Below are 27,725 nucleotides of genomic sequence, written 5' to 3' on the forward strand. Positions count from 1 at the left end.
GCCGAGAGGCAACCTCCGGTCGGAAATAGGGCCGGCGGCTGCGGGAGGGAGCGGGGCAGACGGCGCCTCCGGGGCAGCGCTTTCCAGTTACGCGTCATTTATTTCCTGTCCTCTCGTCAAGAGGAAACCGGTGCTGCGCTCTTTGCAGCGCTATTAGACAAAAACATCCCCCAGTGATTCGCACGGTCCTTGCAGCAAAACCAGGCTGAATTCGCACAAGGGAGGTAACAGTAAAGGCAGTTGTCTCGCTGCTTCGTTTTTTCCTTTTTCGTAATTTCTTACTGCTGCTTCACTTGGTTGGAAAATGTATTGTTGAACTTGCAGGGCGAGGATCAGAGTACTTAAAAAAATGCTTTGGGTCTTTTCTCACTTTGAAAATTAGGTAGTAAGGTAACTGCATCATGCTGGTATATGATAAAGCATTATTTTAGGACATGTGTGTAAAAGCAGATTTGAAACCTGTACTATTAGGTATTGACAGGAGTGCTGAGGAGTTCGCCTTCCCCTAGAAAGAGGGAGCGAGGCCACCCACCTACCTCGCTGTGACTCGGCATACCCAGAGTTAAGCCACGTTCCTGTTATAAAACAGCCCTCTTTGGACAGAGTGCAGTGGTGATATTTAAATAGCAACACAAGCTTCAGGATGAAGAAATAATATCTTTGATTTGAGAAAGAGCAAGAGCTTTGCTTTCAAAAGTCAGGCACCACTTACCAAAACATCCAGGTGCTTTCTAAAAAAGCCCAGTAAGCCACGATCTGCAAGACAAGACTAAGATCTTCCTAGGAGGTTGCACAAATTGTGTCCACAGTGGGCTGGACTATTGTATAGACTATTGTATAAGTTACATACAGAAGATGTGGGGTAATCTTGGAGTTTATTAGACTTCTTCCAGTGAGGACAGGCTAGAGATCTGGACAGATGTCCTTCTAGCTTGCTTTTTTTTTTTTTTTTTTTAAATACACAGAATAAAGCTAGGAACATATTGTCAAAATCTGACCTAGTGCAGTACAGCTAACATAGGACTGGTTTCTTGTAGATTATTTTGTCAGTAAAATAGAAAGGCTTTTTTTTTATGCACAAAGACTGACAAGATACACTGACTAAGAAACTGCTTTGCTCAGGGTTGTTTTTTAGTCATGATCCCCAGTTGGATACTTCCCATTCTGGCTTGTGTGTACTACAGCATACTCTTAGATTTTGCCAAACCACAGTTATTTGCAATATTCCATTACTCTAGCATTTTCTTACCAAGGGGAAAGTTCACAGGTCTCTTTCGGTTCTTCATATCTGCTGACCTTTCACTTCACAAGATCCTGGAGGACTGAAGATTTTGGTGACTTGGTGGTAAATGCAGGCTTACACCCCACAGTCAGATTTGTGGGAAGATTTAAGTAAAGCAACTCTGACCATGCAGTGTTTTGGTCAACAAAAGCAGTGTATTTTCTTCTTTTGAAAGTACGTAGAAAAGCCTAAACTGTTGTTTTAAATATACTCGTTCTTGCTGCCTCTAGAGTTTTGCTCTGCCACAGTCCTCTTTGTAATCCATGCACAAACTCCTCTTTGTGGAACGAGGCCTTAGGTGGTAGATTATTTTTTTTTTATTAGTGGTGAAGGCAGCAATTTTACTACATTTAGTCATAATAAAATTTCTCAATATTACTGGAAAAATTACCAGAGCTGCAGTAATATTGCTGCAATGTTCAGTGTTCTTTTGTCTCCACATTTTCTACTAACTTTAAAACTTTTGAAGAAAGTACAATCAAATAAGTTTGAGTAACTGAGGGGTTGGGAGGCATGTTGATATTAGAACCAGGATAGTCTAGGGTTTACCTTAAGGAGAACAAGATACTTTTTTAGTGCCAAGTGGTTGGGTTTTAGTCATATGGTTAGCTTTCATCAAACACATTAAATAACTTGTGTGCATTTTTTGATTATAGGAACCAATAACTGAAGAGGAAGAGTTAGATGAGCTTATCCTATTTTTATAATTATTTAATACTCTGTAATATTTTTTCCCTATTTTAAGTCGGTATTCCAGCAGAACAGAATCCCATAATTCTGCTCCCAACTACAAAAAATAAAATCACTTACTATCCAAACAGTGCTTCTTTGATGACTGAAGTAACAGAATCACCGTCTATTGAAGTGATTTGTGCTTGGATACAACCACAAATCAGAAATAGAAACAATGAATATCAGGCTGACTGAACTCCACAAATGTTTGAGCATGTAGGAACTAGAGTGTAATCATGGCACCACTGATGCCTCTTTTTTTCTCTTCTAATTTATGCCCACTGGTTCCCGCTCCAGCACTTCATCATTATGCAACTTTGTGACTGTGATGGAGATAGTGGAATTGGAATGACCACGCTGTTATGTAAGAGATATCAATCAGCCTTACTCAATGATCATTTTTTGTACCTTTTGATTCAATGTTTGGAAAAATAAAACATGCAATTTTTGAAGCAAAAGGCTTTACCTGATGTGTTATATGCTCCTAACACAGAATCCAGTGGCTGTAAACTTGAATTTCCTTGCTGCTTATGGAGTTACCCACTGTGCCATAAGGAAATAAAAAATAAAGGTACTGAAAAATTGATATAAATGATGCATTTTGTTTCATTGCTGTTTGGGATAATTAATATTTAGGTAAGTGTAGATCATGCAGAAAGTACTTTGCTGCTTATATGTTGATGAAGTATATGTGAAAAATATGAATCCACACAGTGCCCGTAGTTTTCAATTACATACTAATACTGAACTGTAAATAATTTCTAAAATACGATGTACTGTAATACGGTGAGCTAAGAATGTCTGTTTTTTTACTTTGATTTTGAGCTGTATGTTTACATACTGGTGTGGGAATAGTAGGACTCCGTTTGAGCCAAATTCAACGGAATACGCTCATACAAGCCATTTTTCAAGTAAATGCCTTACTCTGAATTACTTCCAAAGTTTCTATTGTCTTAATGTCATCACTTAGCTAAGCACAGAAATATACCCACAGAATTAGTTTGCAACATCATGGCAAACCAATGACAAATCAGACCTTTTCGTCAGAAAAGAGCGATAAGATACCTGACCTTTGATTTCAGATTTGTAGCAGCAGAAATTGTCTGCTCATTCTGCCTGGTTTAAGGGAAACTGTTGGCTATAATCATATACCTTAGTAGACTATCCAGACACTGTAATTCATTTAGGAACTGGAGACCTAAGCCAAGCAAGAAGTTTCAGTTTTAATGTGACAGATGTGGAAGCTTGTTGAAGAAGCGTCACTGTGGCAAGGCTGGCCTGATCCTACCAAGCAGTTGGTTCCAGCTGTTTTGGTCCTAATGAGGCTGTGTGGTACCCAGACTAGGCAGAGATGTGTTATGGCAGGAGGGTAGAGAGAAGAGGGGAAACAGGAAGGTCCTTCTCTGTTGTTTGTCTTCTGAGTGTAAGCACCACAGAGATGGTGTAAATGGGGGGCATTGTACCACCGTAGTCCTCTTCCCCTTATTCTGTCTTTAGGTAGATAGATACTTGATGCTGTAAATTTCAACCCTGCATGACTTGTAGGTTATGAGAATTTATCCATAAGGGATTCAAGTAAGCTGGCTGACAAGACAATCAATAGCAGACTGATCACAAACAGTTCTGACTTCTGAGACCACCATGATTCTAGACAGAATACAGCACTATAAAGAAGTGTAAACAAGTTGTTTTCCCTTTACAGAGAGACAGGGAGAGGGAAAAGGCCAAGGATAGATAAGGTCAGTGTCAGCTGCTCCAATCGCAGTGAACTGCTGACTACTGATCATAGACAAAGAACTACACTTGTGATATTTAGACCTTAATACTTAAAAACTTTAATATTTGGATTTTTTTAGACATATTTCTCTTGTCAAATTTATTTTTTATTTCATACAGATGACTCAGCTGAACCCAGCAATTCCAGAAAAAAACAATTATGTGAAATGTGTCTATTTCATGCCTTAAGAAGTCTTGAATATGTTACTAATGTTTTTCAGTTTTTGCTTTATATCTGTGAAGGTTTCTATTCTCAGATCATCTGAAGAAAATGCTAACACTACCTTGTTAATCCTTTTCTCAAGTGTATTGTAAACACTTAAACAAGCTACATGCCAAGTGCAATAGTGGTAAAATCATGTAGCTGATATCAATTAGCAATGGTTATATTGGCATTGCCCACAGCAGAGCCAGTGTTCTACTCTGCAAAAGTGCAGGCAGGAATAAATCCACAAAAATAATCTATCCTACTCATGTACCCCACATAGGACACCTACTGCCATCCTTTTGTCATGCCTCAAGAATTTGAGAGTTTGCAGCTGGTAGGTACGTCAACAAAAATATCTTCTACTGCAAATTATTCATTAACTCTTATTTGTGAGACTTCTAAATATTAAAAATAAGCACACTGGTTTAGGCCAGTTCTCCACCAAGCACAGTATTCTAACAATAGCTCTAAGCAGATACCCAAGGAAGAAAAAGAGTTGCAATTATGTACGATGCTACCTCCCCTGCTGTAGCTTTATACTCTCACAACCTCTGGCAGTTTTCAGCTGTGAGAATTTCATGAGTCTGAGAGGTTCTTCTGTGAAATATTCCACTCTTAAAAGCACTTGTCCAGTCTCTCTGGAAATCGTGTAAGCTCTTACATAAATAATAGCATCTTTGGCAAGCGGTTTCTGAGATCGACCATCCTGTTTGTGAAGAACTGCTTCTTTCTGCTTGCTTTGATCCTGGCTCCTACAAGCTCCACTTCATGGCCATGTATGCCTGTTCTGGAAGAGGCATTCAACAATCGAGCTCTCTAGTTCTCTCTCTCCCCCTCCTCTCATCTCGCTGCAACTTTTGCATACTGCTCATGAGTTTGTCAGTCTCTGGTCCAGATCGGCCCCAGCCCCTGAGTGCATGGATACATGGACTAAATATTCTCTCCACTCTCTCTTCTATATGTTAGCCAATGGCAGGACCTTCCCTTTTATCTCATGTCTTCTTAGTTTCCTTAAAACTTTGTGTTACAGATTAAGGATACCATTTAGACACCAGAGTGAAAAGAGTAGGCATATTTTACTAGTGATAATCAGTGTAACAGAGTAATACAGAAAACATGCAGTAAGAAAAAGCAGAATAGTACACTTACAGCAGCAAACAGGAAAATACAGGGTAATACATCAAATCATTACATGAGAGAGAGAGAACAGAGATTAAGAAAGATCCATCACCACTTGCATATGTTACCATCATCCAGCCCCACAGTGGCTGGGGAGCCCCGGTAACAACGAGGGTTTGGAGAGCCTGTCCCGGCAAGGGGGAAATCCTACGCGGTGCGTCCACCCATAGGTGAGGCTGACAAAGTCGCTGTGAGCGGGCCCAGCCTTATATACCAGAGATCGACAGACCAGAATAGCTGGCACCTTTTTTTGGGCGGAAAATTTCTGGTTTGATTCTCCTGTTGGATTCCACCCAAAGCTTGGCCAGGGCTCAGCGGGTAAAACCAAGGGAGTTTCTAACAAGGCCAAATACTTGAGTTCTTAGCCTTGAACAAGGCTAAACAAGGGAAGTTGGATAATTCTCACTACTGATAATATTTTGTCTAAGATGCATCTTTCACTAGTGAATTTACAGTTAGTTCTAAGTATTACTTGGAAACACATTCTCTCTCTTATTGTCTCCAGTGATTACAAAATTTTACATAAGCAGTGTCTGTTCACTCAAAGGGAAAAACTGTCCTGCTTAGGTAAGGAAGGGTGTTAAAATCTTCAATAATGCTGCAGACAGTAGCACACACTTTCACTTCATGCAGTTTCAGTTATCTAACCTGGCTGCTTCCTCTCTGGGCATTGAGACATAGAGGAAGAGCCTAACTTAGGTGCTCTGAGTCACCCATCAAAAGACCCCTTTCCATCTTGTTTGATTATAGAAGAGTTCTGTGAGGACTCAAAGCTGGATGCCGAAAGTTGCACGGTCAACGTTTCAACACCAGCCTTCCTGATGGAATGCAGTCTTACATCAGATAGATAGTACATTGCTTTGGACTGTTTTGCTACATCACTTATATCTAAAGCTGATCTGCTAATGAAGAAGCATGTCAGAGGGGAAAACTTAAGTGCCGAAGGTTGGAAAGCCGTTCTGAAGAAGTTCCTGTATAATACTTTCTTAACAAAGGAACATGAGATGTAGTTAGATATTCTAGAGAATGGCTGTTAAAAAGTTACTAAAAAAGGAAAATCTTCAAAGCTCTTTTCTTCTTTAAATTTCTGTTTCTGACACACAGAAGAAGTCTCCTTGTTCTATATTTACTTCACTTTCCAGAGAAGCAACTAAGCTCCATGAAACTCGTGACCTTTTAAAAATTAATAATCATGTCCTGCAATTCTTTGAAAGTATGGCATCACTTGGAAATTCAGATCAATTATTTCAATGTTTTAAAATGTTGACAATCAAGTTGGAATATGTAAACACTGGGAATCTAGAGTCATATGTGTCTCATCTTATTTCACTGCTTACTGCCTTCATCTAAGAAAGAACTGATTCTTTATTTTATGACCATTTGAAAGGTATTTCAGCTTTAGCTGCAGAAAAATTTTGAGGAGGGGAAGATTTCTTACGTTGAAAAATAATTGATTGAATCTGCCACATCACTTTTCCTGGATTCTATGAACTACTGCTAACTACCAGACTCATTAAATCGAACATAAAGAGTGCAGTCCTTTCCTTTAAATCCAGATAATGCTGTCGAAGAGTAAGGGTGGTACAGAAAATATTGTATGTTAGAAAAACAAAAGTAGAAGGCATTTGATTATGCCATGCCTGAAACTACCTCTTAGACATAGTTAATCATTTATTCTAGATGGAAATGCAAATAAAATAAAAAGGATTATTTCAAGTGATTAAATAAGTTAAATAAACTTTCAGTCTCTCATCATCTGTCATAGTTGTAGAGGCACACATGCTTAACATACAGATATATTTTACTATGAAGATTTTAATCTAGTTTGTTAACAAGAAACAATTATGTATACTAATCAGAAATACTGGGGGTATCACAACGATAAAACATTCTGTCCAGTTAGTTTATTCAGTTTAATTAGTGATATTTTAGAGAAGCAGATCTTTTCACTTTTACAGTCTTTTAGTGGTGGATTTTATAAACACCCTAGCAAAATTAAAAATATTAGAAAGAAGAAAACTTGGGTCATTTCTAATATCAGGCTCCTAATATCTGCTCTGAGCATTCTTCACATTGTTGTACCAATGGTAATTGAACATTAGTACCCTGAAAAACGTTAGCCTAAAGATAACTCAGTAAAGAAACACCACAAAAAAAGATTCATATAGAATAGTAAATGGGTGCCTTCACTTGCTGAAGTGATGGCAGTGAGTCACAGGGAAGGGAACAAGGGTAGCTGCATTGCTGCCAAGATGCTCTGGGAGCTCCCATAGCCCTGTGTCCCTCCTTGAGGGTTTGTTGCTATTTACACACAAAAGCTCATCAGGCAGCTCCAAGGGCAACAAGGCCTACTAGTAGAAAATGCTCGTTGATTCCCCTGTTTCCCTTAAAATACCTGAGGAAGAGCAGGATGGAGAGGAAGGTGCTTCGCTCTTGCCCGAGAAGTTATGGTGTTTGTAACAGTAACAAGCTGGGCCTGAAAGACAAAATGTCAACATCTGTGTAACCCACTCCAATAACTGTGAATTTGATTCACTTGGGACAGCAAGAGTCTTGTGATTCTTTTGCCAAAGGGCATATGGCTTCTAGCAGCAGCCTGTGTAGAAATGCCAGTGGTAGAGGAAGGGTGGCAGCAATCAGAGCACCATCTTCTCCCCATTATCCTGCCCTCTGTGGCTTTCTGCATCCTTTCCTTTTGCTGTCTGTCCCTGTTCCACCTTCTCTGCCAGCACTGTGCAGCCTGAGGGCATGGAGAGCACCTGCCCAGGCGCTCCCAGGGAGGAGGCCGCCTTGCAGAAGGGCCCTGTGGCCCTGCTGGGAGGCAGCAAACCATCCCTGTGGCGGCCATTGCCCCTCCTCTCCACCTGCAGCACCACCCACAGCAGCCCTCCCTCCTTTCTCAGCAGTAGAAAATGAACTGGGTCGGCGGCAGCCGGTGAGTGAAACTCTTTAAAGGCTGCTAGAAATGGCCCCATGCTGAACCAGTGTCCCCTCACAGATTGGGCACAGCCATGGTGCAGGCCCAGGGTCCCTTCAGAGCCTGGGCATGGCCAGGGTGGGTGTGACCTCCCAGGTGTCCCCTCACAGATCAGGCACAGCCATAGTGTGTGTGGCACCCCCTCCCTCTCGTGTCCCCTCACAGACTGGGCATGGCCATGGTGGGTGTGACTGACTCAGTGTAGCACCAGGGTGTGTGTAACTGCCATGGTGTCCCCTCACAGAACAGCAGGGCCGCAGTGTGTGTTTCAGGCCTGGTGTCCCCTCACAGAGAAGCAGGCCATGGTGTGTGTGACAGCCCTGGTGTCCCCTCCTGACCCAGACTGTGCGAGGGGATGCAGATGCCCTCCCACACCAGGCAGGGTGGGTCTCGTCTGGGACTGGTATCTCTCCGCAGACTGGGGCTGGATGAGGCTCTTGCTCCTGGGCCTTTCCTCATGCTCTACCAAATCACAGTGATTACCATTTGGGGAAAAAGATGTATAGTTATTGAGATCTACTGAAACAGTAAAATAATCACCAGCTGAGTTGTAACATTAAAAAAAAAGGATAATGCTCAGTTTCTTTAGGTGCTATGCCATCTGCCTATCTACTAGAAATTTAAACCCACAGATTTTGTCAGCCATTTGAAAGTCACTTTGCTAAACACAGCTTTATAATCATCCTGACTCTATGCAAAATCAAGCTAAAATAATGCTTTACCCTTCTGGAAGTCTTCCCAGGAAAATGAGGTTTCTGAAAGTTGACTATATGACGCAGGGGGAACGGACAGCTTCGGTTTCAAAAAATAAAAACAACCCCAACTTTGTCCTAAGTGCCTGTCTGTCATACTATTCTGTCTGTAAGAAAAAGCAGGTGAAGGAGTATTGCACTCACTTAGCAAATAGCAAATCAGCCCGCTGCTTTCTGCTGCTGTTAATTATTTGTCAGGATTCCTCAGGTGAGTCTGGGATTTGCATTTCAGTGTCAGAAAAACTATCCATTACTGGAGGTCCTACCCACTGCAGGGGTAAAAGTTATGTTCATATATTTAGAAACTGTGTTCTAACTTTAATCACAGAAAAAAAAAAAAAAAAAAAAAAAAAAAAAACATTATTTCTAACTCTCAAAAAAAGTCCTAATCTTACTGAACCAAGGATTGCAGCCATGCTCACCCTTCTCACAGTGGTGACCCAGAGCTCCAATTTTATGCACCATGTCCTGTAGGCAACGCATTTAAAACTATGTTTAAGATATAATTCTCTCCTATATTGCACAAACTGCAGCCCAATAAAATTTGTAGTGACAAAATGTTCACAATATTCTGTAAAGTCCCAAAAGGTAGTCCCCAAAAGGCACTTGTACTGTGCTCCTTCATTTTCTTTGCTGATAAGGTTTTGTAACTCTGTTGCAGCATAACAAAGAAAATTAGGAGAAAATACTATATTGAGATAGATTTTTTGTGTTTTAAGAAACGAATCGATGAAATGTTGCATTACAGGTTTAACTCTGAACGTTCAACGCGTTTGGTAGCCCTAAGATAGAATGTGGTCCCATCTTTACCTGAGTAAACCACGATCAATCCGACTTCCAACAGATGCATGTTGACCCGAAGGTTTTGTCCATTATAACATAGCATAACATAACATATTTGTGTTCTAAATTCTCAATACCATTGATACTTTTACAACTAAAACAGTAATAATTTGCATCTTTCAGGAGCAGAATCATATTAAAGCAGGAAAGGAGAAAACAAAAGGTAAACAGTTCTAGCCATCTTGCATTTTATACTGCTATATAAATGCTTCAGTTGGTTTACTTAGGAAAAACTTTGAAGCGTTTGGAGTGAGTCAGAACTATAGCTTAGCAGTTGTAATGTGTTTGCCTGACTGTATGTAACTTTTAGGGAACAAGTCTTGTTCCAGGTTTACTACGCTGAATTCCAGCAGGAAGAGGAGGGAGTAGGAGAAGGCATGAATGAGTGAATGTGCACAATTTAAGTTTTACTGAATTACTTCTGTTACTATATTTTGTTGGTATGTGCTGACACATGGGTTTGCTTGAAGCCTCACAGTGACAATCACGTGGTCAGCTAGCCTAACAGTTACACATATACACAGCTATTTTTCTGGGCTACATAAAAGAATGTTAGGCTCACTGAAGTACTTCATTCCAGCATTTGCAAAAGTAGGCCATCTTATTTGTATTTTGAATCTGAAAGTGAAATGATAGAATCAAATTTATCCCTGGCATAGCAGAAGACATTTCAAACAGGAAAGAGAAAGAAAACAGTAAGATAAAATAGTTATAACCACAATAAGAGAAGTCAGTTTCCTCCTCAGCAGCAGGGAAAAAAGACACAGTATCTGAAAGCTCCACCACTGAAGCTGGTACCAGCCAATACCCAAAGCAGATGCATTGGCATATACAGGAAGAGGAAAAACAGGCTGATACTATGGAGACAGTCTCTGAAATTAAAACCTTTACCTAAGGGAATGTGGGAGCAACCAGCAGCTTGTTGTCCCTGTTGCTTTCCCAGTCTCCTGAAGTCCTGTGAGTTCTCAAAATACCTGTTTTCTCAGGGATTTGGTCTAAGCCATGTAATTTCCATTGCAACTATGTAATTTGCTTCAGTGGAGGAGAGAAAACAGAAAAGGATCCAAGACAGGCTTGGTTTTAGTAATTTAGTGCTGAATTACTAAATTACTACACACAACGGTAATTCTGTAATTGCTATTACACAATTAATAGTAATGTAGTAATTTATAGGTGATGGTAAGAAAATACCTGGGTCACTGAAGGAACATGAATACATTTTGGGGGTGTGGACTCCAAAGCAATATGAATTTTGAAGTGTTGATTTGTACACAGGCTGAATTTACCTTACTGCAGATATTATTCTTAACTGAAGAACAGGTGTTTTCCACAGATGATAACATCCTAGAAAGCTAAAGATTATGATATAACAAATTACACTGAAAAATAGTTACCAACAAACATGTTGGGTCTATTAGTTACATGTAATCTGCAGTCACGAGAGGAATTACAATTCAGAAGAAAAGCTTATGTTTTGGCATAGCCTTCAGTTTTCAATATCCTTCTTGTGGTTAAAATAAAGAAATCTTACTGGTTTTATTCATCTGCTGTGCTTGATGCTAGTGATTTTAAGATGATTACTAATAGTCCCCTACAAACTGAAGATTTTTGTTTCCTAAATTTTCCCAAATTATCTGCCTGATGTATTCAAAGTGTTAGTCATGTTTCTTTTTATTTCTCACAACAAAAAGCCTTTCTGAAGTCCCAGTCTTAGAGATTTTTCTTCTGCACTTTTTTCTCTTTTTTCTGTCACAAGACTATTTTGAATGTTGAGAAAGACAAATTTGGAGAACAATAAACCCTTTGTGTCATTATAGATGGCTGTGTGTAGGTAATCTTGTCGATTTATTTGTCTACTAGTTTATAAGTTGCCTAAAAAGCCCAAGTTTAAACTTTTAAAGACTTTTGTTGCAGCATTTTGATATGTCCTTTATTTTAAATAAATATTTTTATGATCATACACAAAGTTTGAAGCATGAGTGTTTAAGGACTAAGTTTTTGGCATCAAGAGAACAGTGATTTATTTTGAATATGACTAGAGTATGCTTGCAGTCTTGTTCAAGGCAATAAAAATAAACTAACAGTAGACAGGGTGTGAAATTCAGAGAGATTTAATCATGTGATTTTATTATTAGGATTTATTTACCAAGTCTTGAATGATAATTTGAAAAGAATTATATATGCTGCTAATGTTAACGCTTCTGTCAAAAACTTACTCTGTCTTTTAACAAATTAGGAGTTTTTTGAAAAGAAGAAACTTAAATCAAAGATGAAGCTTCTGGGAGTACCGTCTCCTAAAAGTTCAGCAGTCAGTTTAGATCTCCTCAATCTGTATGTTGTTAACCAGATATCAACCAAAAAAGAAAACACTGGTGAGTTTAGTGTAACAATGTTCTGACTTTACAGTTAATAGAATCAGTTACCCTTAATTATTACTGCTATTATTTTAGTTCTTGTCCTTCCACTTATAAGTTAATGCTCAAGTAAGTGTTGGTTTGCTTTTAAAATAAAAAATTGTAAGTAAATACAAAAACAATGATTGAATAAAAAGTTAAGCCATAAGAAGAATCAGATAACCTTGGTACTGCCTACTTCACCTTTAAAGCTGTGTAACACTTACGCACCTTCCTCATTCCATTCATTAATTTTACCCTACCTTGACTTCTTTTTCTCTTTGCCATTGAATGGGTCCATTAGTGTTTCATTTCCTTTTTAATAACTTTTGTGGCGCATTTGGAATAGTCTGTCAGTTCTACCCAGAGTAACTTTCTTAAAATCCATCGTTAAGCTCGTAAAAAACCATCTCTGCAACTTGAGTGCTAACTCTTTACATGTAGATGGGGTGCTTAGGGACAGGGTTTAGTGGTGGACTTGGCAGTGCTAGGTTAATGGTTGGACTCAATGATCTTAAAGGTCTATACCAACCTAAATGCTTCTATGATTCTTATCCTCTGTCACATATTCATAAACCAGATTGTGGAAAATTTATTGTCCTGTGCTCAGGAAGATTAGGTGAGGAGGGCAACAGAGCCTGTCTACACACAGCAGATGACCATAAATAATTTTATGCTATAATGCCATTTAGAAGAAAGCTCTTGCACTGCTAGTAATAAAGAAAGCAAAAAATATGGCTTTAAATGGATTAGGAAACCTAAACCAACAACTTTTGTACTCTAATGAAAATTCAGGAAGTTCAAAACTTTCTTCAAGCCCAGCACTGACATTCCAGATACTCTCATTGCAGAGAACACGAGGAAGCCAGTCCACGTTAATATCACTAAAGATGTAAAAATACCTGTTAGGAGGCAGAATGTAGAGCTTCCCATGTCATCACTACATATACAACGTACGTCAAACTTAGATGGCATCCAGAACAGGTACTTGTATAAAGTAGGCAGTAGTGAATCTATAATAAAGTTCTGGAAAAGGTATTTCATGATGATTTTATATTTGGGGTATTAAGTAAACATATATATACCATTCTAAGACAGAAGTTTCATAATCACTCCTAGTATTACAGTGATACTCTTACTATGAGTAAATAAATGTATTGTCAATAAAAAGCTGTAAATGAAGCTGAGAGGTTTTCTTTAAAGAGTTTCTTTATTCATATCAGGTACAAACACTAAGTTTATCTCACAGACCAGGCTATTCAAATAGCGTTTTCTGCTTGCACTGTTTTCTCATCCAACTTCAGACACCCTAAAGTGACTGACTCACACACTGGCTGCTCATAACTGCTTAAGAATCAGGCCTTTTTAAGATGTGTGGAAAAATATTCTTAAATTATTTTGAAATTAATACTCAGAATGTTTTTAATCTTATACCTTGTATTTCATAGGATGTTTTTATTCATTTTACAAGGTTACAAAACCAAGTATTGGACAGCAGAAGGCAGCATCTCTCAGAGAAAGTAAAATACCAGCATAATGTAAGTTTATTGTTCCCACTGATGTAAAGCTAAAAATGTGCAGCAATGGCTGTATTTTTAAGTGATTTTTCAAGGACCAAATCTCATGGATAGTGAAACATGTAAAGTCTTCCTCTTCAAGGCTATATTGATATTTTATTTGCCAATCATATTTTATATTTGTTCCTGCTATTTCTTACATATTTCTTGAAAGGCTCACCTTGTTTTAGGCATTTTCCAAAATAATTAAGAATATCTAGTCACAAAGGACAGACGTTATGGAAAAGAGGCTGAGGCCAACAGCAGGTAAATTAAAAACAATATGCAAAAATGTGAAGTGATGAAATATGAGAAGCATAGACAGAAGTGAGTCTTTGAGAGGAATTTAAGCACAAGTCTCAGTGGGTACAATTGGGAAGTTCATACACTCATTGAAGTTACAGCGAAAAACATTCTCTAGATGGAATTTAAGCTTTTTTTAATGACCCATTCTACTGTTTCATAATAAAACAGCTAAACAAAAAACCCACTCAAGTTAGTAAATCTGTTAGAAGACAGTTTACATGACTCAGACTTGCTTGATAATATGGCTCCGCTGATTTCTGCTGTTCATATCAGATAGGACTCTGAGGGAAAGATGCTTGCAAAAGATGCTTGCACTGTATTGTTCTGAGTTTTCTTGGCCTATTCATGTTGGCAAAGCATGTTTTCCTAGAATGAGAAAGAAAGATGTTTTTCTGGTGTTAGGAGTGCCTTTCTTTTGAGTTGGGAAGAAATCCTTAGTATAGGTGAAAGGTTTAGCTGTATAATGTGTCTCAGCTACAATCCCCATGAGCTGCCACTACTTTTTTGGATATCACATTAATTCAGCCTTCCCTTATAGTCATAAGGGAATGTCTTGAAGACAGAGAGGACATATTTCAGATTTAGTGTGGCCAGAAATAATGGATCGAAATGATAGCTAAGTTTCTCCTCAACCTCCACTTGTACAGACACATTTACATCAGTTTATTAAAACACTTGATAATGCAGCATGCACACACAGAAAGCTAATATAATATATGGATCAAAACATAAAGTCTAAGTCCTGTATGTTGCAAAGAATTGTTTTTAAGATATTATTAAGATGAAGTATACCCAATTTAATTAATTAAGATACATCCACTTTATTAAGCAGAAAGAGGGGTTATAAAAATAGTAATTTTCAGTTTTCTGGAAACTTAGAGTTTTATGGTGCAAAGATTTTGTGCAATTAATGTACAAGGCTTTTTGCACTCCATCAATAGCTTGTGTTCTTTCACGGGGCATACTGGATTGCAGGCATTACTTCCATGTAGCTGTGGATACAGAGACATGCCATGAGTTTTGCCTTCAAATTTCTCCTTGTGTTCTGATCTGCTTGAGATAACATGGTATCACGGTTGGTACGGTTGGTATCACGACACACTGGAGTTCACTCCTCAATGGATTAAAATATTTTTCATTTTACTTCTTACGAACCAAGTCAGCAGATCATTTACCTACACATCTAAAGCTAAAAATGTATTTATACCCATCTCTCCTCAGGGCAACATTTGTGTACATGCTTCAACTTAAGTAGCTACTTATGTTATTCCCTGAAATAAGCCTTTACTACCTTCATTTTTAATGAAAAAATCATATCAAAATACATGAATATTTTTGCTTGCATGTGGTATATTTGCAGAGATGTAAAAGATATGGAAAGGTTTGATTACTTTGAACTTTATGCTTACATCAAAACAGTTTTAGATAAATATCTCTTGGCTATGTTTTGTCTAGTTATCACAAGTAACAAAATTAAAGTATGCTGACTCTAGTATGGAACATGAAGACAACACAGCAAGAAATTTTAGTGCCTGTCCATTGTCCTCTCCTGGTTTTTGGTCCTCTAACTGCACACAACTTTCAGAAGAAAATTTCAACACAAAGCTAACGGGCAACACTTGGGAACAGACCTATGAAGAGAAGCTGCAAACCCAGGTTTGGTTAATATTTTGTCATTTCCACAGAATTACTTTAAACTAACTTTCATTTATTTGGGGTGTAGAATTAGCATAATGGTGAAGATAATTATGAATCAGCATTTCCTGTAGGCTGGTGGCAGTCAATATTACATATATACAAATATATTTATTTTATTGTTATTAAATACGCTTAACTTGAGCTTTTGTTCACTGAGCTCTCAGTATTGCTGAAATATGCATAGAGTCACATACTGCTGACTTGCTTTTGTTTCTGGCTTGTAAAGTTGGTTAAAGAAAATGGAAATGTATTACAGATATAAATACAACTTTCTTAAATGTACAATTAGTATAACTGGGTATCATATGACCCCAGGAGATCACTGTGACCTAATTTGTAATGATGCAGTGTCTTAATGAGTAACATACTTCATACAATATTCTCAGTGCTCCTAAAAGGATTGAGAAAAGCCTGATGTTCAACTCATTAAGTTTAAGAAATGATTGAAAGTTATTTTTCTGATGCATAAAACTTTGTTTTTTTTCCTTTTTGTTAACTTTGGGGTTCTTAAAAAAATCATCCTTAGGAAAGTAATAGCAAATATACTCTATTTTTAGAAAGTATATTATTTATTGAAAATAATAAAACGAATTCTATGTGTATCACCGATGGTATTTTAAAGACTTGAGGTAAGGGAAGAAGGAGTACTTCAGGGTTTCAGAAGGGGAAATGTTGGGTTGTTCAGGGAATGGGTAGGCGGAAATGTACAGAAAGCTGAACTAAAGGACAAAGGAGAATGTTTTCAAAACACAAGGACAGTCCACCTCAGTGTGCAAGAGAATGAGTAGGTTCTGGAGGCCAGTTTGGCTGAATCAGGGAACTCCTGAGTGAGCTCAGATGCGAAAGGGAAGTGTGGAAGGAGGCATGGGCAATTCAGGAAGAATACAGCAGCATCGCCTGAGCTTGGAAGGGTGGCATTAGGATGGTCAGAGCTGAAACTCACAAGGGGTGAGAAGGGCACCAAGGAGGACTTCTATAGGTATGTCATCAGCAAAAGGAAACCAAGGAAAATGCTAAATAGAGTTGAGACCTAGTGACAAAGGACATGGAAAAGTCTGAGGCACTCGAGACCTGCTTTTCTTGAGGCTTTTCTGACAAGGTCTGCTCTCTGGCACATCTTAAAGCTCAGGAGAAAGTTTGGGGGAGAATGGTACAAAACAGTAGTGGAGGAAAAAGTTGGGGAATCCTTAGTAACCTGGACATAAAGAAATACATAGGACTGGGACAGGGTGTGCCCAAGTATATTGAGGGAGTTAGATGACATCGCTGCAGGGCAGTTGTCTATCATCTTTAAAAGACTGTGGTGATCAGGAAAGCTTCTCAGTGACAAGAAATACACAAATATTATGCCCATCTGCAAAAACATAAGCACGATCTGTGGAAGTATTATCTCACCTCTGTCCCTGAAAGGATTATGGAGCTAGACCTCCCAGAGGCAATTCCAAGGTACATGAAGAACAAGAAGGTGACTGTAAACAGTCATCATAGATTTACCAAAACCATACGATGCCTAATGAACCTGACTGCCTTCTGTGGTGAAAGTGCTAGCTCTATGAATAAGGGAAAGCATCAGATATTTACCTTGACTTTAGGAAGGCTTTTGACAAGGTTTCCTCTTGGATCCTAGTAGCCAAAGTGGGGATATACAAACCAGATGAGTGGACAATAAGATGTGTAAAAAATGACTGTTACCATCATGCTCAAAGTAGTTGTCTGTCAGCTAAAGTCTAATTTGCAACAGGTCAATAATGGCAGGGATCCCCAGAGATTAATACCAAGTCCAGTACAGAGAGTTGGACAATGGGACAGAATGCACCCTCAACGGGTTCATGCATGACACCAAACTGGCTGAGTGATCATTACAGTAGCAGGGCTGCTACTCAGAGGGATCTTCACAAGAAGAAGGCCACCAGAAACTTCATAGAGTTTGACACAGAGAAATACAAAGCCCTGTACCTCAGCAGAAATAGCCCTGCATGTCAGTGCAGGTGGAACCTGACCGATCAGGCAGCAGTTTTGCAGAGCAGGATCTGGGGGTGCTGGTGGACAACAAGTTGTATGTGAATCAGCAGTGTGCCCTTGTAGCAGCAAAGGCCAACTACATAGATGGCTCTATTAAAAAGAGCATACCCAGCAGTCAAAGGCAAGTGATTGTTTCCTTTTGAGCAGCATATGTAAGAACACATCTGAAATACTGTGTCCAGTTCTGGGACCCCCAGTAGAGATCAACAAACTGTGGCAAGACCAATGAAGGGTCACAAAAACTGTTAGGAGATTGGAGCACATGATGAATGTGGAGAGATTGGACCTTTCATAGCCTGGTAAAGAGAAGGCCATGGGGCTGTGGGGTGAACTAAGTGCTGTCTTCCACAGTCTGAACAGTTACAGACAGGACAGAGCCAGAGGTACACAGTGAAATGGCAAGAAGTAAAAGTCACAAGTTTCCACAATGGAAAATCTGTTTGTATAGGAAAAAAATATTGCCACAAAAGAGGCTAAAGCATCAGAAGAGGCCATCCCAACAGGCTGTGGAATCTGAGTCCTGAACAATCCTGAACAATCTGGCCTAACCTTGAAGCTGGCCCAGTTTTGAGCAGGTGGGATTAGATGCCTCCTGAGGTCCCTTCTAGACCAGATTATGTGATCTTCAGTGGAACATCATCTTGTTATGGTCTATCAAGGTTGTTCATACTATGGGAGGACAGGGTGCTAAAAGGACATTTTGCATATTAACAGTGATATGCAAATATGGAAAAGTATGAGTTATACAGAACTCAGCTGGGCTGTAATAAGTTTGGGGCTGCAAAGGGGTTTGGGCTTCCACTGTAAAGATAAAAAGAAGTAAAAATAGTGGGGAAACATGTATATTGTTCGCAAACCCAGCCTTAAAGTTTTAAACACTATAACTATTATATATATTCAGAGTTTGACAGCTTCTACTGTTTTCTCAGCCAGGAAATAGTTCTCATCAAGACCCTTGGATAATAAAACCTCTGAGCCAGTGTATTTTCAGGAAGTCTGATACAGTGCTTGAGGAACTATTTAAGCCATTGCATAGGTAGGCAGTGATTTTACATTAGCAAGAGAAATAACAGTCAAGTTTAAATAAGAAAAATACTAAAATAATCTTGATTAATCATTTTTTCACTGATTTTTGGTGCTTTTCAAATAGAAATTGAAATTAAAAGCAAAGACTGAACATACCAATCTATTTAAATTTGCTGAAAGGCAGCAAAATGTGAATTTTAGGTAGGTGCTTGGAATCATAATCTACTTTTTGCAACATCACAAACATGATGGTGTTACTGAATTCACCCTAAGTGAGAAGCATAGCTTTACCAAGAGGCCACAGGGAGGGTAGCTGCCCCAGCTCTCATTAGTTTTGTTCATTGTTGCAAGTGCTTTTCTGATTACCTTGATGCTGTGGCAATTGAGCAACTTCTCCACCTACACTGTTTACATTTGGGATTCCCGGAACAAAGAATTTTCTTCTGTTTCATATATGATCCTACTATAGCATTTATTTTTGGTTTTTTTAAGAATTAAGTTTAGTAATACTTTTATGAGAATATATACATTTTAAAATAATGGATAGATATCTAGAGTATATTTCTTTTTGTATGTGCTTTTTTAAAATCTTTTTAATCACAGAGGGTTTAGGGCCAGACTCATTTACACTTAACATTTTATTTCAGTTTCTTTCCATGGGCTCTTGCCTTCCATCTAGGGGTCTTACAGGGATAATCTTTCTTTACCCTTTTTATTCTTTAAGTCTGCTGTCTGGTTGAATGTTCTTGTCAGTCTCTAGCTTTGGCTGAATAGAACCATGTCCTGGGTTTTTCTTTTTAATATCTGGTATAGTGCTGTGGTTTGGAATTAGGATGAGAATAACGTTGATAACACACTGAAGTTTTAGTTGTTGCTGAGCAGTCCTTATACTAAGTTGAGGACTTTTCAGCTTCTCATACTGCCCTGCCAGCAGAAGCTGGAAGTGCACAAGAAGCTGGGAGGGGGCATAGCAAGGTCAGATGGCTCAGATGAGCCAGAGGGATATTCCATACCATATGACGTCATGCTCAGTATATAAGCTGAAGGGCGCTGGCTGAGGGACACCACGGATTGGGGGTTGTCTGGGCATCGGTCAACAGGTAGTGAGCAACTGTACTGTGCATCACTTGTTTTGTATATTCTATTATTATTATTTCCCTTTCCTTTTCTATCCTATGAAATGGTCTTTATCTCAACCTACAAGTTTTACCTTTTTTCTTCCCAATTCTCTTCCCTATCCCACTAGTATAGGTGGAGTGAGTGAGCATATGTGTGGTGCTTAATTGCCAGCTGAGGTTAAACCACAACAAGCCATAAAAAGGCCACATATTATTTTGCTGTTCCTGAAGTACTTAGAACCTGTTTGCCTGGGAGGTCAAGTGACTGATAAATTCACTGACCACGTAATAACAGATGATAACATCAGCTTCTAGTCTTAGCCACCTAACTTTCTCTCTCCTCATAGCTTCTTCCAACTATCTCCAGCAAAACCTAAAATGAGGATAACATTCTCCTTACTGTATCTTAGTGAATTCCTGATGAATATCCTTACATTAAAGCCATACTTAACCTTATCTCACCTACATATCCCGTTTCATTCCTCCACAGGCCCTCAGGCCTCCACTCATCAGTTTATGGCATCTTCCTTAGTCCTCCACCCATTCATGGCTCACTAACAACATCTCCTTTACAACTGTTCTTCACATCCATTTATTTGTATCATCCTTGTTTTGTTTTCATCCATTGTAGACATAAATTCTTATACCTCAAGATCTGGAAGTTCTCCTGGGAGGGGACCTTTTTTCGCTGTATGCGAAAAGTATAAACTTACACAATTGTTTAATGTAATTGTAACATACTGCTGATGTAATCAATGTGCATACATCTGAGAGCTGTCATTAAATATTAACTAAAAATTTTAGATGTCTTATTTCCTCATTTACTATTACTTAGCATTACAAAATGTTCAGCTGGAGTGAAGAAGGAACCTCTGAACTGCTTCACAAAATGGTTTTGCCTTCCTCATGTAGATTTATGCAAGTTTCTCCAGAAACAAACTGCAGTGTGTTTAGCCTTTTCAAACTGTTCTGGGGAGGTTTCTATAAGTAGAGGACACTACTTTCTCATTTAAGTTCTCTAGGATCTTTATCCAGTTCCAAGTATTTGCTGATCAAAACATTAAAGAATTTTTCTCCAGTAAGAGTTTTCTGTACTACATTTCAGTTTTCAAGTTCCATTGATAGCATTGCTCAAAATTTTTTGAAGAAATGGCATTTTTTGAGCAGCCACCTTTGCCAATTGTCTGTGCTTTAGAAGCCTCAACTTTTTGCTCGGATTTTCTGAAAGACCAGTCAGCAGATCATCTGGAAAAAGGCAGTGAAGGTGTTTGATTAAGAGCCAAGTAGGTGAAAGCATGATATCTTTCATGCTGATAATGCTAGCATCTTCAAAACCACTACTGTCAGAAGTGGGGTAGGAGTTGTGGGTGGAGTGACACACTTCACTAGTAAGAGAGAAGTAGCAATGTGTTTGTTGATATAAAAGAGCAATTTAACAAAGTTTGATAGTAAATGTGGCAGTGGTTTAACAAGATTTAATGGCAAGGTTCACTTGACATTTACTACATAGAGGACAGGGTCAGACAAAACTGTCAGGGAGAGCTTCCAGTTGAGTCACAAGGTTCAGAATGGACCCTCTTGCTTTCTAAACTCCTCAGAAAAGAGATAGTCCTAGACTTGGTCAACAGTTTATGGCTAAATGATTATGTATGCACAGTCAAGCCTTTATATCACTTAAGATTTCAAAGTTTAGCATGCTGTTAATCACTTACCGAGAATCTGTTGTGGTAAGGAATCTCTCAACCTCGAGGAGTAACCTTAAGAGGAATCCCTGCTCAAGGGGAGATCTTGGTTGCAGTCCATTGCTGTGCAGGAGAGTTCAATGGGCCCTAGGCTGTCCACTATTTATGGAGTAAGAGCATTGACTTATAGTCATATTTGCATATGAACTACAGGTGTTAGTTTCTTCCAAATTTGTCTTGAGTTGGACATTGACCAGCACTGTGGTTAGGTGGGCACGTTGTTCAAATCAGTCCTTGGCTATTGTGTTGTTATCTATCTCCCCCAAATCCACTTTGAGTAGGATGCAGCCCATCACGACCAGAGGCATCCATTACCACCGCCACAGGTGGTTGTCACCTGAGCAGGGTTGTGGGACATACAGGCCGGGTTGGGGGCGGGGAGTACACTGCCACAGTAGGGAAGTATGGGCAAAACAAAATGTCTGATTGGCCTCCTGACAGTGGAACAGAAAAAAAAAAGATCTGTGCTGAATTAGGGTTACTGACCTCAAGTACAAAGGGAAGTCACTTGCTCAAGAGCTCAGGAATTAAGCAGCACACAGAGCTTATTATGACCTTTCAGTACAGGAGAGAACTGTAGTCTTGAAGAATAAACTATTTTTATGAACGGAAGAAGCCGTCTTCCTCTTTTTCTTTTTTTTTCTTTTTTTTTTTTTTTTTTTTTTTTTTTTTTTTTTTTTTTTCCCAAAGTAGCTTTCTTTGGTCAGCTGGTGGAGCAGCAGTGACATACTGTGGCTGATTTTATAAATCACAGTTCCCTACTCAGGAAGGTGACTCATGTCTTGGGATGTTTGGAGACATGAAACAGTGCCTTTTAAACCAACCTTACTATAAAGTGGAAATAAAATAGAGGACACTACTTCAGTTGAAATAATGTACATCTGGGACAACAGCAAATGTGATGAGCAGTAAAGTCTTTGAGATTTTTATCATCAAGTTATCGTAGTTTGTTGTGTTAGCAGTTAGTATTTTGATTATTTATGTGCTGAGCAAACTGGTTTTTTTCCTTTCTAACCCCTCTCAACCTCACCCCCCACCCCCAGGCTGGGCTATATGAATTCTGCCAGCAAGAATCCAGTGATAATGACCAGTAACGAATCAGAAAACAGTGAAGGAATAAAAGAATCATTGTTTGATGTTGTGAAAGAAACTGCAGAACTGGAAGCTCCCCAAGATGGAAGTGATTTTTCTTTTCTGGCACTGTTTGAAGATGAGAGCAAACCAATCCATAATAATCCTTCCACAAAGCATTTTAATCCTTTTGTTAACCAAAGCAGTACTGCCATTTTTTTCATTGATCCTGATGATAGAAATCAAATGACCAACAGAAATTATCCTTATGATACTAGAGAGGCTTATCCTGCAATCAATACAAAAAAAAGTTCTGTAGACAGACAACTTGAAGGGATTTTCACAGCTCCAGAACAGGTTTTACTTAAAAGTAACAATGCCTCAAGTGCAAGCTACGAGAATACCAGTGGACTTCATAAAACCCACCTGCAGGACTGTCATGAGGGACAGCAGTGCTTCATACTCTCTGAAAAGAAAGAAAAACCTGCAAACCTTGAAAAAAATGGTGCGTGTCATTAAGGACATATATTCTTGGTTTTACTCTCCTTTTAAAGACATATGCTTTTATAACCAGAGATGTGTGTGTCTGTCCTGACCAAAAACATGTGGCAATTTAATTTTAAATCCAATTATTTAAATTTAAAAGTTCACAGAAGCATTTATTTTTCAAATTTCATTTATGTTATTGCATTTTAAAATCAAGGTTTACTTTATTTTAGAGTCATTTGCTTATCATCATGATCAGCAGATTAACTTAGAGAAGAATGTACAGAATGATTCAAGAAAAAAAAGGTGAGTTCCATAGAATTTATCAGTCATCTACACACTAGTGGTAATTGCAGAGAACTGGAGAAATCCTGCTAAGAGGATATGAAGGCAAAATTCCAAAAGGATTACTGAGTACCCAGTTTTCCCAGTAAAAATAGTAGTGAATAATGTGAATAAATTTATGCACAGGTAAGTCCTTTATACCATTGTTCATCTGTCTATAACAAGTACAGAGAAAGGCTTTTTCATGGGACAATTCTGAGTCCCTGAAGTTAGGCTGTTGCTCTGACTTGCTCTCTAAAAGACCCCGTCTCCTTCCATTGATTACAGAGGAAGTTACTGTCTTCCCTGGACTAAAGTTAGCATATGTGAGTGCCCCATGTTTTACAAAACAGTTTTATAAAAGTCTTTGATCTATAACACCTTCCATTTTACAAAGCGGCACTATCTTCTGTTATCTCTCATACTACATTTTGTGTTTCAACAGAAGTGAAGTTTGTGAAAAACAGATTCTTGGTGTTGCATCTAAGGTTCAGAAATAAGTTCAATGCTCTCAATAATGGGAAACATTTCATGGTTACTGAAGGCAAAATAAAAATTGAAGACAAAAAAAGTCACCAGTAATTATTTTAATTCAGAAAGAAAATAAAAGTACAGGAGGGGAAATCACTTACCAGAGAACTCTGTGTTTGCACCCCTCAGTGATGATGAGTCTGTGAAAGAATCAGCCTGGAGACAGAACCAGCTCTTTGGATTTAAAGAGGTAACTTTTTAAAGAGACATAATTTTTGTCAAACCTACTGTTTGCACCATTCATTTGAGGTGGAGAAGGAATATCCACAACAGTTAGAAGCTGATTTTAGCTTCACTGAATTTGCTTCTGAGGAAATTCCTTTTTTTCATGGTTTATGTAAGGAATCCAGAAAGAACAGCTTCTAGTGAAGTGGTTCAGATAGATAGTCCTTTCAGGCTGTAATTTACATGGTTTGATTCACACCTGAGCTGATGCCTGAAATACATTGTGCAAAAGTTATGCACAATTAACCCTTAGGATCAGATTTTGTAGGCAGTGCCCAGGCATTATATGCAGGACACTTCAGTATTGTAAAGGAGCTTTATGTCAGGATACATATAAAGAATATTTTATCTATTTTTCTGTAGAAGTCACGCAGGTACATGCAGTATTGCTCAGCGGTTTTGTACCTCTTAAAATAATTTGCAGTACAGTGCAGTGATTTCTTTATGTAATACAGAAACTGAATGTTTCTCACCTGAGGAGCTGATCCAGCTGAACCCTCACTATTAATTATTTTTAAAAGTTCACAGCAGCACAAGAGAAAGAGTATAAGTTTGGAGTGAGTTCAAATCTTCTCAAGGTGGAGAAGGGTTAGTACCATTTATACATTTTAATCAAATATCAGATTTTTCTTTACATGTGAAACTGAAACAGTTACTTTTAAATCCAGGGAGAATGTTTTGACCTTTTTAGGATGTTACATTTGATGAGGGCTTGTATTTTTGATTCACACAGTACTGTTTAAAGAAGACTAGCATTACCAGGTAAAAGAACTATCTGTGTTTGCTTTTCCTTGAAGAGGTAAATTCAGGTTAACTTCTCCCTGGTGAGTATTACGCACATATTTTTCACTGTCCCGTTTCCTCCGAAGTTGTCCCCTAAACTGAAAAGACAGCTCTAAAAGTCGGGGTAACTGCTAAAAATAATATAAATCCATGAGAGAGGTCAAGAGTATTATCTGAACCATGACTCAAGTTTACTAACATCATCATATAGTAAACATGCCAAGTAAATGCCAGTAATTTTCTTTCCTTCTATTCCTGCAGACCTTCAGTTGATGGGAAAAAAAATCTCTGACATGTTTTTTTGTATTAATTAATATCTTCATAGATGTTTGACATGTGCCATTTTACTGGTCCAGTCTTTACTATTATTTATTCTCTCCCACTAGACTATATGCTGTCATTCTACATGTGAACAGAGTGAGGGGAATCAGCAGGGAGACCCCACATCTTTTCTGCTCCCTCATTAGCTGCAGGGCTCAGCTGTGCTGGCTGTATTTCAGAGCAGAAGATCTCCTGAGGGCCTCCGAGAGAAAAAGATGTAACCTGCATGGCAGCCAGTGTGTGCAAGGAGTTTGCCGTAGTCTCTCCTTGCCCTTGCTCTGCAGAGTCTTTCCTCCTTTTGGGTAGCATGTTTCTGCTGCTGGTGCAGGCTGCTGATTAACAGCATAGCTGAAGCTTTGGGGCACCCGTTGCACACTTTCTGCTAAGACATGTTAGCTTGAGAGGAGAAGAATTGGCTTTTGCCAAGAACTAGATTGACCTCATTAACACTTTATTCTTTAAACAGTATCTTAAAACTGCATCAGATGTAGTAATGTTTAGTTCCACATGCTGTACTTGAGAGTTGGATGTTTGGGGAATTTTTGGTGAGTACGCTTTCTTTCCTTTTTGTCTCATTCTTCAGATGTGGAGTCAGCAGTCGGTCTCCCTGTTACTCGCCAAGGCAGACAGAGTCCCAACAGGGTGAGTACTGCCCCTTTATGGCTTTGCAGGGTAAATTTGAATTATATCTGTGTGCCTGAGTGCATCTAAGGGTGGATGTAGCTGGAATCTTATTTACATTTTTGTTTTGTACAAGGCAACATCATGTGTGAGGAAGACAAGAAAAGATTAGCTGTACATTTTCCTAAGTAGTTTAACAGACATGTGGTCTGGTCTCTTGATAATACCAGGCCTTGTGGAATTACAGGAAAATGACTGTGGGAAGATGCAAAGCAAGCTTCTGTATTCTTCCTTGATGTACAGCTACCTCACATCCCATGCCTGTAAGGCAGGTGGATTTGATACACTGTGTATTTTCAGCCATTCTTGAACAACAAAACGCCACAACATAAGAATATAAATTCTGTGTGAGAGTGAAGGTCTGCCTTACTCGCCTTCTCGTCAACAAGTACACCCTGCCACGGGTACACCCTTGGAAAAAGAATTAAAAAAAACAACCCAAACTACCAAAATCTGGCCTTTCTGTTTATTTAACTTAGTCATCAGTGTAGCCCTTAGTATTAAACTATTTATAACAGTTGCATTCACACAATTCTGTTCAAACAGTCTGAAGAGGAAGATGCAGCCAAAAAGAAGGAATATCTGAACAATCAGTCCTTGAAGATCAGTGATGTCAACCTAGTCTCAGGCTCAGCAAGCACAGAGCGCCCCAAGACCTCTCACACCAGACCTCTCCAGCCCAGAAGTACTTTGACTAGAGAAGAAGCAAACCCTCTTCAGGAGAAAAGGTCTGTTTTATGTGCCACAGAGGAGGAAAGTAAAAACCAGCCCGCCCCATCTGAGGGCAGCTCCTTACACCAAGCCCTCAAAAGAGGGCATGCCACTCGCAGTACCCGCCGTGATGTTTGGTCGCAGACTGAGAGCTCTGTCCCAGAAGCAGAGAAGGTGGATGTCGCCACCCAGTGTGGCAGGATGCGGGTGTGCAGCTGTGGGGGCTCCCGCCCCTCTGTTCGCAGCCCGGGGGGGATCCCCCCTCCCAGCACTGCGAGCACCGCTGGAGGGCACAAAATGCCGGCCCGTGAGGGGCTGCAGCCTGCGGGCACGGGCAGCGCCGCCGCAACAGCGGCATCAGCTGAACCCGAGTATCTGAGCTTGGTTGGCAGGAGGACTCTAGAGGTGCTGAACTTTGTTGAAATAATAAAGGAGAGAGATAAGCACTGACCAGCTAGAATGGCTTGTAAGTAATAGAGAAGTTTTGTCCTGTTCTCAGTGTGTTTCATTTAATTGGAATATCTTGAGTTTTTTCTAGCCTGGTTAGACAAAATATTTGTTTGCTGTTTGTTTGCTTTACATTAGTATTAACTATAGATCTCTATCTACCGACTGCTACCTATAAGTATGGATTTCTATAGATCTCTAACAGTTAACACAGGATTTTACAATAGCCTGGTAAATGTAAACCTTAAGAATTAGATTGGCTTCCCCACCATATATCCACAGGATTCTGTAGGTTGGGATTGACTTTGCTTCTCTTGAAGGGAGTGGATAGATTCTGTTTCACTTCAAAACATACTTGATGTGGCTCTTAGTTCAGAACTGTTGTCTGATTCTTATCCATTTTAACAGACAAGCTACCCACTGCTGTATGTTTGTTCTAAGTACAAAAATGGGAAACAACAGAAAATCTACAACTGCAAACATAGAATGTAACTTTAAAAGAACTAACTTAATACTTTTTACAAAACTAGCGCTT

General features: G+C 39.0%; 1 protein-coding gene across 1 annotated transcript; it reads left to right on the forward strand.

Annotated features, from left to right (window-relative positions):
* Nucleotides 1-8,089: 8,089 nt before the first annotated feature.
* Nucleotides 8,090-27,712, forward strand: C1H12orf40 (chromosome 1 C12orf40 homolog). The gene is made up of 13 exons (XM_026868003.1): nt 8,090-8,112; nt 9,873-9,912; nt 11,986-12,121; nt 12,994-13,126; nt 13,614-13,680; nt 15,460-15,660; nt 18,654-18,760; nt 22,654-23,186; nt 23,401-23,473; nt 24,152-24,212; nt 24,769-24,835; nt 25,902-25,993; nt 26,579-27,712. The coding sequence occupies exons 1-13, from the start codon at nt 8,090-8,092 to the stop codon at nt 27,191-27,193; spliced, it is 2,148 nt and encodes a 715-aa protein (XP_026723804.1). The 3' UTR covers nt 27,194-27,712.
* Nucleotides 27,713-27,725: the final 13 nt, after the last annotated feature.

The sequence above is a fragment of the Athene cunicularia genome, assembly GCF_003259725.1.
Source record: "Athene cunicularia isolate RWA chromosome 1 unlocalized genomic scaffold, athCun1 chr1_part2, whole genome shotgun sequence".
In the NCBI taxonomy this organism is placed as follows: Eukaryota; Metazoa; Chordata; class Aves; order Strigiformes; family Strigidae; genus Athene; species Athene cunicularia.